This window comes from Mobula hypostoma, chromosome 2, assembly GCF_963921235.1.
Source record: "Mobula hypostoma chromosome 2, sMobHyp1.1, whole genome shotgun sequence".
NCBI classification, from domain to species: Eukaryota; Metazoa; Chordata; class Chondrichthyes; order Myliobatiformes; family Myliobatidae; genus Mobula; species Mobula hypostoma.
In genome coordinates this window covers 111,753,018-111,768,516 of record NC_086098.1, presented here as the reverse complement: position 1 = coordinate 111,768,516, position 15,499 = coordinate 111,753,018, and the positions used below count along the sequence as shown (strand labels likewise).

Below are 15,499 nucleotides of genomic sequence, written 5' to 3'. Positions count from 1 at the left end.
CCAACAGTAGTTGTGTTGTCAGCAAACTTAGAGATGGGAGTTTGAGCTGTGCCTAGCCCCACAATCATGGCTGTACAGAGAGGAGGACAGTGGGCTAAGCACACATCCTTGAGGTGCAACAGTGTTGGTTTCAGCAAGCAAATGCTATTTTCAATCTGCCCTGACTGTGGTCACCCAGTGAGGAAATCAGAAAACCAGAGGGAGGTACAGAGGATCAGGTTTTGGAGCTTGTTGGTTAAAACAAGAATAAATGCAGATAGAGAATTATGCAGCGATGCGCCCCATGATTCCTTTGTATCCTCCCTACACTTCCCATTAGATGATTGTCCTGATCACGCAGAATCTACCAATCAACAGCTGAATGGGTACATGGAAGGAAAACAGTGCTGATCTCAATGATCCTTGCCTAATACTGCTTAATAAAAGCTCTTTAAAAGTACAATTTTATCATTAGTTTGTAGAGTGCCTGTACTGTTTACTGCAGCTGATTGTCAAAGTGCACAGCACTGCATCCCCTCCCACACTTCTGCAGTGTAGCTGGATATGCAAATTGACCACTGTCCTGACTTTCAACTATCTTAAAAAAATTACTTAATTTACTGTAAGGTCCCTTTTGATTCACTAAGATACAATGACTTTTATAGTTGTTTTTCTTTTACACATCATGTATTTATAATCTCATGGTCCCAGCTGGGCTCTATATCAACTGTTGGAGGTAAACTTGAACGAAAGGGAACTGGAAATGTAAGACAATATTTCCACGTGACATTGAAGTATCTCCAATCCCTTTACATAGTCATTTTTGTTTCAGAAAATTACATGTAAGAGACTATTGGCTTCCTCATTGAAGAATATTTCTTTGCACTTCAAAACTAACTTTTCATAATTTTGAGTGTTTTGAGGCACTTAAGCACAATAAGACAGCACAGAATCCAAATTCCTAATGTCTGCATTTATAAAGGTCACATCTGGATCAGTTCAGTTGCAAGTGAAGGGAATCATAGTCTAGCAACTCAAACATTCAGTTAGCAAACTCTTCCAAGAATCTGTGGATGCCGGTTGAAATGAACCTTCCAAGCCTGGCAACAATTAATTTTTTTAGGAGGTAAACTTTAGGGGGGATTTAGTAGGGAAATTGAGCTGTGAGACAATCTTGTTGTAAGCTTGCTGGATGGGGGATTGGGCTGAAGGTGTTGAGTAGTCGATGTTTTTATATTCTTATCAAATAAAGATTCATAAACCAGCATTAATTAACTATTTGTTCAAAATATAAAAATCTCTCAAGTTTTAAAAATGACTTTTATAACTAGCTGAAAGGAATTAAGGGTGGATTTGCATTGTAACAGTCACTCTTGTCTAATTATTCTGACATTGCTGTAGTGACAATCAAGTCCATTATGAATTCATCATAAAATGTCATTTCAAAATGAAATATAACTTGCATTATTCTTTGCTGGTTCCAGAATCTATAGGCCTGATGTGGACGCTTCTGATGTATGCAATTCTGAGTTTCGCTGGACTGATCTTTATCTTTTTCTTTATACCTGAGACTAAAAATCAAACACTTGAGGAAATATCTGAGCAACTGAGCCAAGGGTAAGTTATAATGAAATACTTAACATATAATCTGAGTGGAGGATGTGATCAAACCATCCTCAGTACAGGCTAACAATTCACCTATTGGTTGATAAGATCCCTGTAAAATTTGCAGCACAAAAATGCCAGGCAATCACCATCTCCAACAAGAAATTGCAACAACCTATCTTTGATCGACATTCAGTGTTGTTACCATTGTCAAGTTCCTCATATTCAACATCTCCAGCGAGCAGGAACTCAATTGAATCAGCTGAGTAAGTACTGAAGCTACAAACACAGGGCAGAAACTGGATATCCTGAGGCAAGTGATTATCTCCCTGCAGCCCTAAAAACAAGCCACTCACCATTTACAATCAGGACTGTGACAGCATACTTCATGTGAATGTAATTTCAACAACACTCAAACTGTTTGACACTGTCCAAGACAAAAATGTCCATTTGATTGATATCTTATCAGCCCTCCTAAACATTCATGCTCTGCGTCAGCAGCAGACAGTATGTAACCTCTTCATTGCAGTTACTCCCCTTCACACCTCTGAAAACGCTTCACAACTCTGATGTTTTCTAACTCCAAACAGAAACCTAATTTCTAGAAAGGCCCAGGAGAACAGGCCTTAGTTACACTTTATACTTTTAGCGAAGCACGCACGTGTATCGTGGTGGCGTGATGACATATGCAATTCACATACTATTACATATGACCCATAATGAATTACTTAAACAAACAAGAATGCTTAATCAAACAACATATTTACGATATTACTCAAGTATGTCTGAAATGCACAACACTACCCTCGCTTAGCTATAAACTCCAACTTAATTTAAAATGCATCTCAGCTCATATATACAGTATATTATTATATAATGCAACTACTATATAGACTCCATAGCACAGTAAATTTTAAAATGCCCCATCCATTCAGGCCTAAAGATTTAATGGCTGTGGAAGACTTCTTACTCCTGTGGGATAACGCCTTTCCTTACAAGTGGGAGGGGTGGGTCACTGCTTGGGAGGAAAGGCTTGTGGCTGTGAACCAATCTCACGTTCAGGGGCCTCCTCCATAATAGTCATTGGAGTTGACTCTGGGACTGCAGGAAGCAGTTCTAAAAGCTCTGGACCTTTTCTTCTGGAAGTGTTGGCATCCCGAACAGTGCATAGCAAGCTGCACTGAATGATGTGGACCATATTGTGTGAGCACAGTGTCTGACATCACCATTTCCTTAATCTTTTGGAAAGCCACCTGACACTGCTTGCTCCATTGTAATTTCTTCCCGATCTGTAGTAATGAGTGGAGCACAGTAGCCAAGTTTGGCAGGAACCTTTTATAGTAATTAACAAATCCCAAAAAAGGACTGCAACTGTAATATGTCCTTTGGCCTTGGGGCATCCACCACTGTTTGAGTTTTCTCAGCACACTTGTGTAATCTTTGTGCGTTGATGATGTGACCTCAGTAAATGATGCTTTATTTAAAGAATTCACACGTTGTGTTGTGCTGTGGGCCCATAACCTTCTAATCTTTTTAACACTTCTTCCATCTCCATCTGCAGGTAGGCCTTACCAAAGTTCACTATTCTGAAGTGTTTTCCTCCAGAAAGTTTTGCAAATATATCCTCTATGCTGGACAGAGGGCATTGATCTACTTTCAATACTGGGTTGATGGTGATCTTAAAATCACCACAGATCCTGACAGACCCATTCTTCTTGGCTACTGGGACCACTGGCATTGCCCACGGCACCTCTCAAACTTGGCAAGAATTCCTTCAGCCTCCATGTGATCAAGCTCACAGATTACTTTATTACTTCCTATTGGTATAAGGAACCAAATGGGCTTTGCAAAACTTGGAGTGGCATTTTTATTTAAAGCTATTTCACCCTTGATATGTTTGGGTTTTCCAGTGCCATGCTTGAATAATGCTGTGGCATCATCCAGTACTTTTCTTAATTCAGTTTCAGTTAACTCTCTTGCAGGGGTTGTGACATGCAACTGGTGGATGGATCTCCAATCAATTTGTTTTGGTCTTAGCCAATCACATCCCCACAATGCTGGCCCTTATGGTTTTACCACGTACAAGACCAATGTGGCTTGTTGTTTGTTTGATTTCACTGTGACAAATATCGTTCCCCTGAGAATCAGTTCTTAGTTGGACGTCTGCAGACCTCAGTTCAATATCTTTGAAATGTCATTCAAACTCATTTTGTGGAATGACTGAAACAGCCGAGCCAGTGTCCAATTTCATTTTAATTCATTTGTCATTCACTCTTGGTGTAAGCCATATTGGTTGTCTCTGGTTTGTTTACATATTGCAAATTTCAAGGCTACTCTCATCACTCTCATCATGGTCAGATTTTCTCATCAACAGCGTGCAGATCAGTGCTCTTCTCGAAATTGCAACTTGACTTTTTATCTTTATCTCTTCCTTATGCATTCCACTTATTTTTGACTGCCTGACATACTCTTTGTATGTGTCCTACTTTGTGGCATTTTCTGCAAATTTAATCTTTAAACCTGCATTCAAAGATCCAAGGTACATTTATTATAAAAGAATGTATAAATTATACACCTTGAGATTTGTTTGCTTAGAGACAGTCACAAAGCAAAAAACCCAAAGAAACCAATAAAAAAATGAAGGCCATAACCAGTGCACTGAGAAAGAAGAAAAACACGTACACACACACACATATCATGCAAGCAATTGGAGCAAATAACAGCAATCTGAACCAGATTGACTCCTTATACCTGCTCCCCAGAGCAGCTGGAGTATACCTAAGCCTAGATCTTAGTTCAGCATATTAGTGGGACAAAAATGCCACAAAACTCACACAGATGACACCCACCAGAACAGTTCACAGCTTTAGCACCGCAGAGAGAGGAATGAACATTGTGGGAGAGCGAGGGAAATCAACCTGGCCCTCACCTCTGGTCCTGACACTCAGGTTTTCCAGTCTACCTGGAGCAGCATTTAAATTGTCCAAACACTCATTCTAGGAACCAGATCCCGGTACAGCGACACACCCGGACTGCACAGCCTGAAGCCGTTCATACACCAAGCTGAGAACCTGGCACAAAAATAACACATCTGTTCGGCCGGGCAGGATTTTGCTTAGATGATGCAATTTGGTTCATGCTCACTTTCAATCCTGACTGCAACTGAACTGCGTCTCTGTCTGCAGTCTCCATTGATTCAGCTTTAAAACTGTTCTTTTAAATTTAAGTTGTGCTTCAGTTAGGAACCAATTTTGAATGCTTTCTTGTAAGGTTCCACAAACTAAATGATCTCTCAGTGAATCATTAAGTCCTTCAATGAACTCCAGTGCTCAGGAAAGCTCTTCAATTCAGCCATGTATGCTGAAATGGACTCCCCTTCCTTTTGATTCCACTTATGAAACCTAAAGTGTTCTGCAATCAAATACAGTTTTGGTTCTAAATTATCCTGTATAACTTTGACAATATCAGCAAAGGTCACTTCAGCTGGTTTTGTTGGAGCAGTCAAACTTCTGAGCGAACTGTATGCCTTTAAACCCAATGTTCTTAGCAAAACAGACATCAGCTATTCCATTTCCTTCAAAGTACTGCTCAATTTGCTCAGTATATAAAACCCAGTTGTCTGTTGTGTAATCAGAGATGTCAATCTCTTCAATGTAGCCAGCCATTTCTGCTTTTTAAAATATTATCATTATCACCTGGTTCTCACTGCTTATGAACTGAGAACTAGTTAGTTTTCTGCCTTTTTCAAAACTTGACCTTGTCTTCCCTTCCGAAGAACCTATGTTGTTCTGCTTTTCTTTTAACTCGATTGTCTTCCAGTGATTTTTTTTTTAAACTCAAGCATCTTGCAGTGCTTTGATAGGTAGGTTGTTGTTTCGGTTTTGTTTAAAACTTCCTCATTGCCACGGTTATGTTTTGTAACTCCAAAACATAAAGCTGATTGCAACAAAAATATGAGAGTCCAGGAGATTGGTCTTAGTTTCATTTTTACTTTTAGCAAGACATGCACATATAAGGATGTAATGCTGAGGCTTTATAAAGCACTGGTGAGGCCTCACCTTTAGTATTGTTAACAGTTTTAGGCCCCTCATCTTAGAAAAGATATGCCAGCATTGGGGAGGGTCCAGAGGAGGTTCACAAGGCAGAGATTGAAGAGTTCTTGATTGGACATGGCATCAATGGTTACGGAGAGAAGACTGGGAACTGGGATTGAGGAGGAATAAAAAGAAAGAATCAGCCATGATTGAATGGTGGAACAGACTTGATGGGCCAGATGGCCTAATTCTGCTCCTATGTCTTATAGTCTAATAGTCTATGTAATGTGATGGTGTGACGACCTATGCCATTCATGTACTATTACATATAACCCTTAATGAATTATTTAAACAAACAAGGAATGCTTAATCAAACAACAGGTTCACAATATTACTCAAATATTACTATGATATTAAGTACACAACACCAACCAACATTTGAAAACAGGTGCTTGGGTATACTGCCACCTATAGGCTCTCTTCCAAATTGCAAACCACTCTGAATTAGAAGCAAATTGTCTTCCTTTCATAATGTGCATCATCGGGTCTAAATCCTGAAACACATCAGCATCATTGATAAATGAATAACATTTATAACAAATTATATTCTCATTAGAAAGATTGATATACAGTGAAGAAAAACATTAATAAAATCTATCTAATTATTTTCAGTTGATGGGTTGATGATGACATAACTTCAACCTGATTTACTTAAGACAAAAGTAAACAATTGAAGAATGTTAATCTCAGTTTGAATACACAGATTAATATAACGGAGGAATTGAATTATGACAGGAAGGTCAAATTCAAAAAGGTCCAATAGCACTTATATCCACTGTGCTTTAAGAGTTTGGTGAAGAAACATGTTAACTCCTGCCTGGGAAGCAACTTAGATCTGCTCCAATTTGCCTACCATGACATCAGATTAACAGCAGATGCCATTTCATTGGCTCTTCACCCAACCCTTGGACATTTGGATAGCAAAGATGCATACATCAGGATGCTGATCGACTGCAGCACAGCCCCTCAAATTAATCAATAAGCTTTAAGGCCTTGGCCTCAATACCTCCTTCTGCAATTGGATCCTCGATTTCTTCACTTGCAGATTGGCAAAATCAGTGTGTGAGAAAATCAATTCAGATGGGTTACAACATCTCCTTCACAATCTCCATCAGTACAGGTGGACCACAAGGCTGTGTGCTTAGCCACCTGCTCTGTTCACTTCATCCTTATGACTGTGAGGCCAAGCACAGCTCCAGTGCTATTTTGCTGATGATACCGCTGTCATTGACTGAATCAAAGGTGGTGACGAATTAGCAGATAGGAGGGAAATTGAAAATCTGCTTTAGTTGTTCCAGAACAACAATTTCACACCCAATGTCAGCAAGACCAGGTAGCTGATTATTGACTTCAGGAGGAGGAAACCGGAGGTCCATCAGCCAGTCCTCGTCAGGGGATCAGAGGTGGAGAGGGTCAGCAACTTCAAATTGCTCAGTGTTATCATTTCAGAGGATCTATCCTGGATCGAGCACACAAATGCCATTACAAAGTAAGCAGAGCAGTGCTACTACTTCCTTATAAGTTTTCAAAGATCTGGCATGAGATGGCGGAGAGTATATTAACTAGTTGCATCACAGCCTGGTATGGAAATACACTTGAACAGAAAATCCTATAAAAGGAAGTGGATACAGCCCAGTCAATCACAGGTAAAGGCCTCTCCACCACTGAGCACATCTACACAGAGTGCTGTCACAAGAAGGTGGCATCCATCATCAAGGACTTCCACTATCCAGGCCATGCTGCCATCAGGAAGGTGATACAGAAGCCTCAGGGCGCACACCACCAGATTCAGAACAGTTATTACCCCTCAACCATCAGGTTCTTGAATGAGAATTCACTCAACTACTTTCGCCCCCATCACTGAACTATTCCCATAACCTTTGGACTCAATTTCAAGGGCTCTTCATCTCATGTCCTTGATAGTTATTGCCTTTTTTTTCCTTTTGTATTTGTAATTTGTTGTCTTTTGCACATGGGTCATTTGTCCATCCTGTTGGGTGTGGTCTTTCATTGATTCTATTGTTTTTTTTTGTATTGATTATGTATGCACACATGAAAGTGAATCTCAGGGTTGTATATGGTGACATACATGTACTTTGATATTAAATTTACCTTGAACTTTGAAAAATGCATTCTAACAAGCATGAACTATTAAAATTTTTCCAGGTACAATATAACTGGAGCTTGCTGTACTATGGAAGGCGTAAAGAAGCTGATCCCTGAACGACTTCGGAAACGCAAACATGGTGAGAACTCCATCTGGGCTATTGATATTGAATACCACACAGATGGCTTGGAAAATTATTTTGGTGATGGTTCTCTGTGACACACAGTTCAAAAATATTTTTTGGAAGTGATCGTGCACTGCTCTTCTATCTGTTTGGTTTTCATTCATAACTGCAACAGAATTCTCACTTTTCCAGAAGTAATAGTCTCCAGATATTGGTGATGGAGAACCAGGAACAGGCACAGGCTATTCAGACCTTCAAGCTTGCTCCACCATTCAATATAATTGTGGCCATTCATCCAAATTCGATACCCTCTTCCAGCTTTCTCCCTATATCCCTTAATCCCACAAAAATCTCGTTATTGATTATATTTAATGATTCGACTTCAATTACCTTTCATGGTGAAGTTTCTTTGGGAGAAAAATTCTCTCATCTCTATCTTAAGTGGCTTTCCCCATATTACTCAATAATTTTGAAATTGTCTGTGATGTAGGAAAGAAGGCACCTAATTAGCACCAATGTGTAACAGCCAGCAACCATATAAAAGATACTGCATTCAGTTTTACTATAACTAGTGGAAATTTTGCATGTTCCTCTCTTTAACAAACAATGATTAAAATCTTTACAGTACAGCAGAAGATGATGCTGTAAAAGATGTTACTTCAGAGACCCTGCCACTGCATTGTTTTTCCAGTTGGTAGATGATATTTGTTGATATTAATTGTATTATGTATCTATAAACAAATGAGCAATAGCATGCTCAAAATCTCCAAGCCAAACTATAAGAACCAGAATCAGATTTAATATCACCGGCATATGTCATGAAATTTGTTAACTTTATGACAGCAGTACAATGAAATACATGATAAATAAATACTGGAAAAATCCCTAAGGTACTTTAAGTATATATATGTCTATTAAATATTTATGTTAAAATATGTAGTGCAAACTAACAGAAATAAAATGGTAGAGAGGTAGTGTTCATGGATTCAATGTCCATTTAGGAATCGGATGGCAGAGGGTAAGAAGCTGTTCCTGAAACACCAAGTGTGTGCCTCCTACCTGACTGTAACAATGAGAAGAGGGCGTGTCCTGGGAGGTGGGGATCCGTAATGATCTATTGATCCGGTGGGGATTTATCGACTTGGCCAGAGTTCCTACCCATCTCTTTAGTGCACTTGATCTCTGGTAGGTTCATGCTTCACTTATAGCTCAGTCCAGGTACATTTTGGAAAGGGCCAGAGAGTTTGATAGAACGTAACCTGTTGAATCGATGATGTGCTCCACTATAGTGCAAGTATGCCTCCTTGTGTAGCAGAAATAGCCTGTAACAAGGACACTGCTCTAATGGCTTACCAGAACCATGCCCTGGTTATTATTTTCCGTGTATTATTGATGGGAATACTCTTTCAGCTGAGATGAGTATACCATTTTCCTTGAATACTATCTGCATTAGTGCAGGTTTCACTAGCTCAGTTACTGTACACGAGGCTCTTTAAATGTGCTGGAAAGTGTTCAACTTGTTTGCTATCTTTCACCACTGGCATTTGAACAATAAAGACCCACCACCCCCAAGCTCCCTACATATCCCCTGGCATTATGGAGAAATGGCAGGTCGGTGGAACTGAGTCATCACCTATGACGTTATTGAATAGTGGGGCTGGCTTAACAGGCCAGATAATTTACTCCTCCCCCTGTATCGTATGTTCTTATGTTATGCCTTGGTGAGTATCATTTATAGTACACACTGCTGTGACCTTTTCCAACTGGGTGACTTCAATCAGATCGATACCCAATAATCCCTTGTTTTTCCATAGTCTCACTTATTTGAATCACAAATCAGTATAAAGACATTCAATAATGAGAATTTCCAAAGTTAAACATGATATGTTATGCTTTATTGATAAACCAGATTCAGATTCACTTCTTTATAACAGCACAACTTGATGATGTGCTGGGGTCAGCTCGCAAGTGTCGTCACACATTCTGGGGCCACTTCAGCATGCCCACAAAGCTCGGCAGAACAATACAGAACACAACAAGTAACAAAATACCATCCGCAAAACAAGCCCCTTTCCTCCCTACCACGCACCCACCCACACACACCATCCTCCAGCCCCAGGACAGGACACTGGGCCTCCAGCGGACTCGTGGACAACTGGCCTCCAACCTTTTCAGTGGACTTCGACTTACAGATTTCCGATCAACCTCCTGGCTTTGATCTTCAGTACTGACCCCAGGAGTAGCTGATGATGGGACCCTGAACTCCACACCATGAACACTGGGCTCACTGACTTACTTACCTAGAGACACACCAGCTCTTGTGCCCCTGCTCGCATAGACATCTGATCCTGGGATCTACCCAACCTGGGGACTCGCTAACCTGGTGGGCCGTGGGCCATGAGCCATGAGCCCTCAGCCTCACGAGTTCTTATTCACAGCACTTGCCAGCCCAACATGCATGGATGTCCTTCATTACAAGTCCATATCACTGGCCTTCAAGCATGGAGCAATGGACTAGACACCAAATGCCGTTCATCCCAGCGGACCATCAAATTAATCAAAATATTTTTGTAAGTAACCTGTCAAATTTTCTCTTAATAAACGAAATGTGTTCTAACAAAGCAAAAACAACTTTCACCGTGGGTGAATTTACTTTATTGAATTATTTTGTACCATTTTACCTCAATTGACTCTGCTTCAACAAGTGATGTGGCCAGCCACATCACTACATTCTGAGCATGTGCTATCCTTCACTACCAAGTACTTCTACAGACACGCGGATTCATGATTCTTGTTTTTTTTCAAGAAGGACTTTCAAACAAATTGGAGAATGAATTATCAAAAGATACATTTTTGGAATGATTCACTTTAAACTTCAACTTTTCTGTTGTGGAGTGCCAAGTGAGAGTGGGCCTGTGATTAACAGCAGCTGTGGTTTATTTGCTTTCCTTTTGGCAGTGAAGAGAGTTTATCTTTTTCACCAGTCAAAGGTTCGAAATTCAATCACTGTGCCTTTTCCATTTTTCGGTTAAGTGAAAGAAAGGAAGGTTTTCATTTAAACAGTATGTTTGATGCTCTGGAAACACTTGATACTACAGTTCAGCCAAAAAATACTTTTAAAGTTTGATTTTGCTGGCAAACAGAATGCCCAGTTTGCACAAAGGATTGGAACAATTAGCTACTTATCTGATATTTTTGGTGTTTGTTGAGAAGGACATGCTGGTTTCAGCATCATACAACTTCCTCTCATTTGAGTTTAAGTCTTTACTCTCACATTCTTTGTGTTCATGTGAACTGGCAGATTGTTAGGAGCCTTCCAAAGTCTCATCAAAGGGCAACAGCAATGACAACGCAGCCCTCTCAGGGTGAGTGCTGTATTGTATTTAAATATGACCTCAAACCTTGAAGCATGATTTTGACCTTCAAATTCCGGCTCAACGATGAAAATAATGGTGTTGATTCCAGAGGAACTTTTAAATTAAAAATACTCAAGTCTTCATAAACTATTAAGCATGTCATGAATTTATTTATTTTCTTGAGAATTTATTCTCTTTAAATGCTGCTCAAGTATTGAAACTGCTCTAATTGCTTTGAGGCCAAAAGGGCTTTCAATGGGGAAAGAGATGGTGAATGTGATTATGTTGCACATAGGAGGCTACACATGGGTTAGGGTGAAACAATGCCCTGGAAGAAATGTCCCATTCTCCAGTCCACTCCTTCCTCCATAATGCTCCCCACAACTCTGTATCAAGAAAGCACTGTAATCCTCAATTATGCAATATCCAATCCTATCAAGTACCAAAGAAATAAGGTAATAGATTATAAAGATGAAAAGGAACTTAATTGCAATTTAGAATTTGCTGGTTTAAGCTGATGACTGTGTAACAAGTTTCTTCACCCTGGTTCTGGCAAATATATTGTTTATTGTCCCTCTACATTTCTCATCATCTATGTCAATATGTCCTTCATGAAGTATCTCATTTTCCTATCTGACCACGAACTGAACTTTGAGGATCATAAGAATGTTACCTACGAGGGTGTCTACCTATTCAACATTGCCCAATTCCAGAATTTTTCCTTAAGTTTGATGAGATATTTGAGATATATCTACCGTAGTAAGAGTTATGGTCCGGGTGCAGGACAATTGGACTAGGCAGATTAATGGTTCAGCATTGACTAGATGGGCCAAAGGGCCTGTTTCTGTGCTGTATTTTTCTATAACTCTTCTGTAGTCTATCTTGGAATGATCTGCTGAAATTTTTTTACAAGGTGTGCATGCAGATCTGCAGATGCTTATCTTAGAGGGCAATGCCTATCAGGAAGATGAAACCAAAGAATATCTTTTACCATTTATGTTTAGAAATTGCACATCTTTTGTAATCTTTTATTAAATAGTATTTAGGATGTGCTAGCATTCAAATGGTCAGCAAACAAAAATATTTTGATTAGATGAGAATTTCAGCCTTTTAAATTTTATTTTGGTAAAATATGGTACTATTTGTAGTTTGGTTCCTGCCTCATCTTTTCTGAAGTTTGGGGAAGGCAGGAGAATGGGGATGAGAAGGATAATAAATCAGCCATGATGGAATGGCAAAGCAGCCTCGATGGACCGAATGGCCTAATTCTATTCCTGTGTCTTTTGCTCTTATGGGTTAGATTCCAACATAATATTTTGAGTAACGAACATTGCCGTTTTATATAGGTGTGAAGAATTTCTAAATAGGTGTGAAGAATTTCTAAAATGTGACCAGGGTAGTTTTCAAGGACAACACATACAGAATGTTGGAGAAACTCAGCATCTATGGAGGGGCATAACCTGCTAATATTTCATGCCAAAACCCTGATGAAGGGTCTCAGCCCTAAAATCAACATCAACAGGAACATTAACAGCGGCAGGGCATGTTGAGAAAGCAGTCATTGAAGCATAATTAACTTTGAGTTTATCATGCTGAATCTTTACAACAGTGAACTTCCATAATGGTTCACCTTCAACTGGACAATTTTTCATTTTTGCTTTGTTTCTTTGCCTTTACCTGTCTCATATTCTTATGTTTCCTTATCTCTTTTTGTGGCATGTGTACGTGATTATACATTGACTTAAATAATTCAGCTTGGATTTTCTGATTAGGGCTTCATGTGATCACTAGGATTCTTCAATCTGAACAATTATGCAATCCACCATTGGTTACCCTGTTAACATATAGAGGCTACAGCTCCATTTCAGTTTCTACATGTGACACAGTGCAAATAACTGCCACACACGATAAAATCCAGGCCTGTTCTCTGTAGTAGGGTTTGAACTACAATCCACAGTTGGCACCTTAGTCTCTTGGTAGACTCAATATCTATGTTCCAAGGATGCAGTTACAGACAGAGTAGAGCTCTAATGTTACATACTGTAATTATTAATATATGAGCATAAGCACTTGCATGATTCTCACTTTAGCTGTCATCGCCTGTCCTCTGTCTTTCACTGTTCTAAATCTTGAAGATGACGGAATGCAGTAATCTTGATCTTAGTAAGTTTTTAATATGCTGCATTGGATCTGGAGTAACAATTATTTCGTTCTTCTTTACACTTGTGTACTGGAAATGACATTAAACAATTATGAATCTTTAGTGATTGTTATCACTCTGAATTCCACATGAGGTGAAGGAGACTATCAAATAATTTAGGCTGCAGTTGTATCGAAAGTTAAGATGTTTCACTACATGAGGACAAGATTCCATGTGAGAATTCAAGTTACTCTCCACACAACTGTAGTGGAACATAAAATGGTAGAAGGGAATGGAAATAATAATACTGGTGAACAGGCAGAGGGATGGCAGTTGTGCACAGATGAAGCAATTCTAGCTTTTGGAGGCTCTTAACTGATATAAACAATTTCCTCAGACTCTGGATTGTTTACGCAAACAGGCTGACTAAAGGTGTCGTACTAACTTCTGCAACTCTGTTTTTCACCCAGATGAAATGGTTGAAAATATGTGTGAGGACTTGGAGGAAGATTAGACCCTGCCCTTCTGACTTCAGCCCTGCAGGAGAGCCTCAGCCACACCTATTCCATCATTTCTGAGTGCCTGCCAGAGAGAAACATCTGAGGTGTTGCACACTAGTGATGGGTACTTTCATGGTAATTCATAACTCACAAGTAGCCAGATGGAAAAGGAAATGGAAGAAAAGGATAAAGACAATCTATTAATAGAAAGGTCGGAGGTATCAAACCTTGGCTGAGGAGCATTGGATATAGTTCTCACAGTCACTGATTTGAAACCACAATTTTGATTATTGAGAAGGGACTACAAACTGTTATGCAAGATGCACAACTTCTGGACAATATGCATCAGCACAAGAAGAAATATTGAAATGTCTTTATATGCCATTATATTTACTACTAGATAGAATAATAAATAAGAAAGATCCTTGGAAGTGATTTCATCACTGGCGACTCGGAAATCATTTGCTACCAAAGAGGCAGCTTACACAGCAAAGCAGAGGTATTCACAAAGCTCATTACAGACCAGCCCAAAGACACAAAAAGAAATCAAGCTTCGTTGGTGCATAGCTCGAGAAATCTATGCTTAAACGGCAGAAAGCAACTGTTCAGTTGTACAAAGTCTTAGACTCCGTTTGGAGTATAGAGTTTTGCTTTGGGCAGAGCACCACAGAAGATAATTTTGCACAAGTTTAAATGTAAATGTATCAGAATGATATAAAAAAAATTATAGGCAAAACGTTAGCTTTGGATATGCTCACCAGATTAGGGTCATTAATGGAGAGTCAGAGTTGGGTCTGTTTTCCTTTCTCTACAGATGCCGCTTTACTTGAGCATTTCCAGCTTTTAAAAACGCAAACACGAGGAAATCTGCAGATGCTGGAATTTCAAGCAACACACATAAAAAATGCTGGTGAACGCAGCAGGTCAGGCAGCATCTATAGGAAGAGGTACAGATGATGTTTTGGGCTGAGACCCTTCGTCAGGACTAACTGAAAAAACAGATAGCCCTTACTTATCTCTTCTTTCAGTTAGTCCTGACGAAGGGTCTCAGCCCGAAATGTCAACTGTACCTCTTCCTAGAGATGCTGCCTGGCCTGCTGCATTTCCAGCTTTTTCTGTTTTAATCCAAGGTTTTAAGGGCCACATCATAAGAATTGGTTTGTATTCTTTGAGTTTAGAAGATTGAGGGTGTACCTAATTGAAGTTAACACAGAGGTACAGAAATAACTAATTTTTCATGGATTATGCAGAACAAGACAGAGTAAATGAAATATTGGAGCCAAACCATTTAAGAATGAGGCATAGATGCATTTCTCATACAAATAATTGTGGAAGTTAAACTCTTTCCTCATCCTGCCCATCCCCCTGCAAAGAGAGGGTTGTAGATGTCAGGACTGAGGAAGATGTATATTTTTTTCTCTATCAAGATATTATGAGAAATGAGTCAAAGAGAGAGAAATTGAGTTAGTACAAATCAACTCTAATCAAATTCAGTCCTGAAACAGGCTCAGGGACCAACTGTTTTACCTCTCTAACTCATGGAGTACATCTTTATAGAAAGGGGATTTCTGCTCGTAGAAGTTTGATATTTCCT

The 15,499-nt window shown here is 39.4% G+C and overlaps 1 protein-coding gene across 5 annotated transcripts in view; it reads left to right on the top strand.

Moving 5' to 3' along the window:
* Window positions 1–14,334, top strand: part of slc2a12 (solute carrier family 2 member 12) — a 67,302-nt gene extending 52,968 nt beyond the window's left edge. For 3 of the 5 annotated variants that reach the window (XM_063040419.1, XM_063040421.1, XM_063040422.1), the window contains 3 exons: window positions 1,464–1,596; window positions 7,845–7,924; window positions 13,876–14,334. In XM_063040419.1, coding sequence (XP_062896489.1) covers window positions 1,464–1,596; window positions 7,845–7,924; window positions 13,876–13,919 — 257 coding nt within the window. In that variant the 3' untranslated portion in view covers window positions 13,920–14,334. Of the gene's footprint in view, window positions 1–1,463; window positions 1,597–3,145; window positions 4,969–7,844; window positions 12,470–13,875 lie in introns of those variants that run through there. The other 2 variants (XM_063040418.1, XM_063040420.1) reach the window with 2 other exon arrangements.
* The last annotated feature ends 1,165 nt before the right edge of the window (window positions 14,335–15,499 follow it).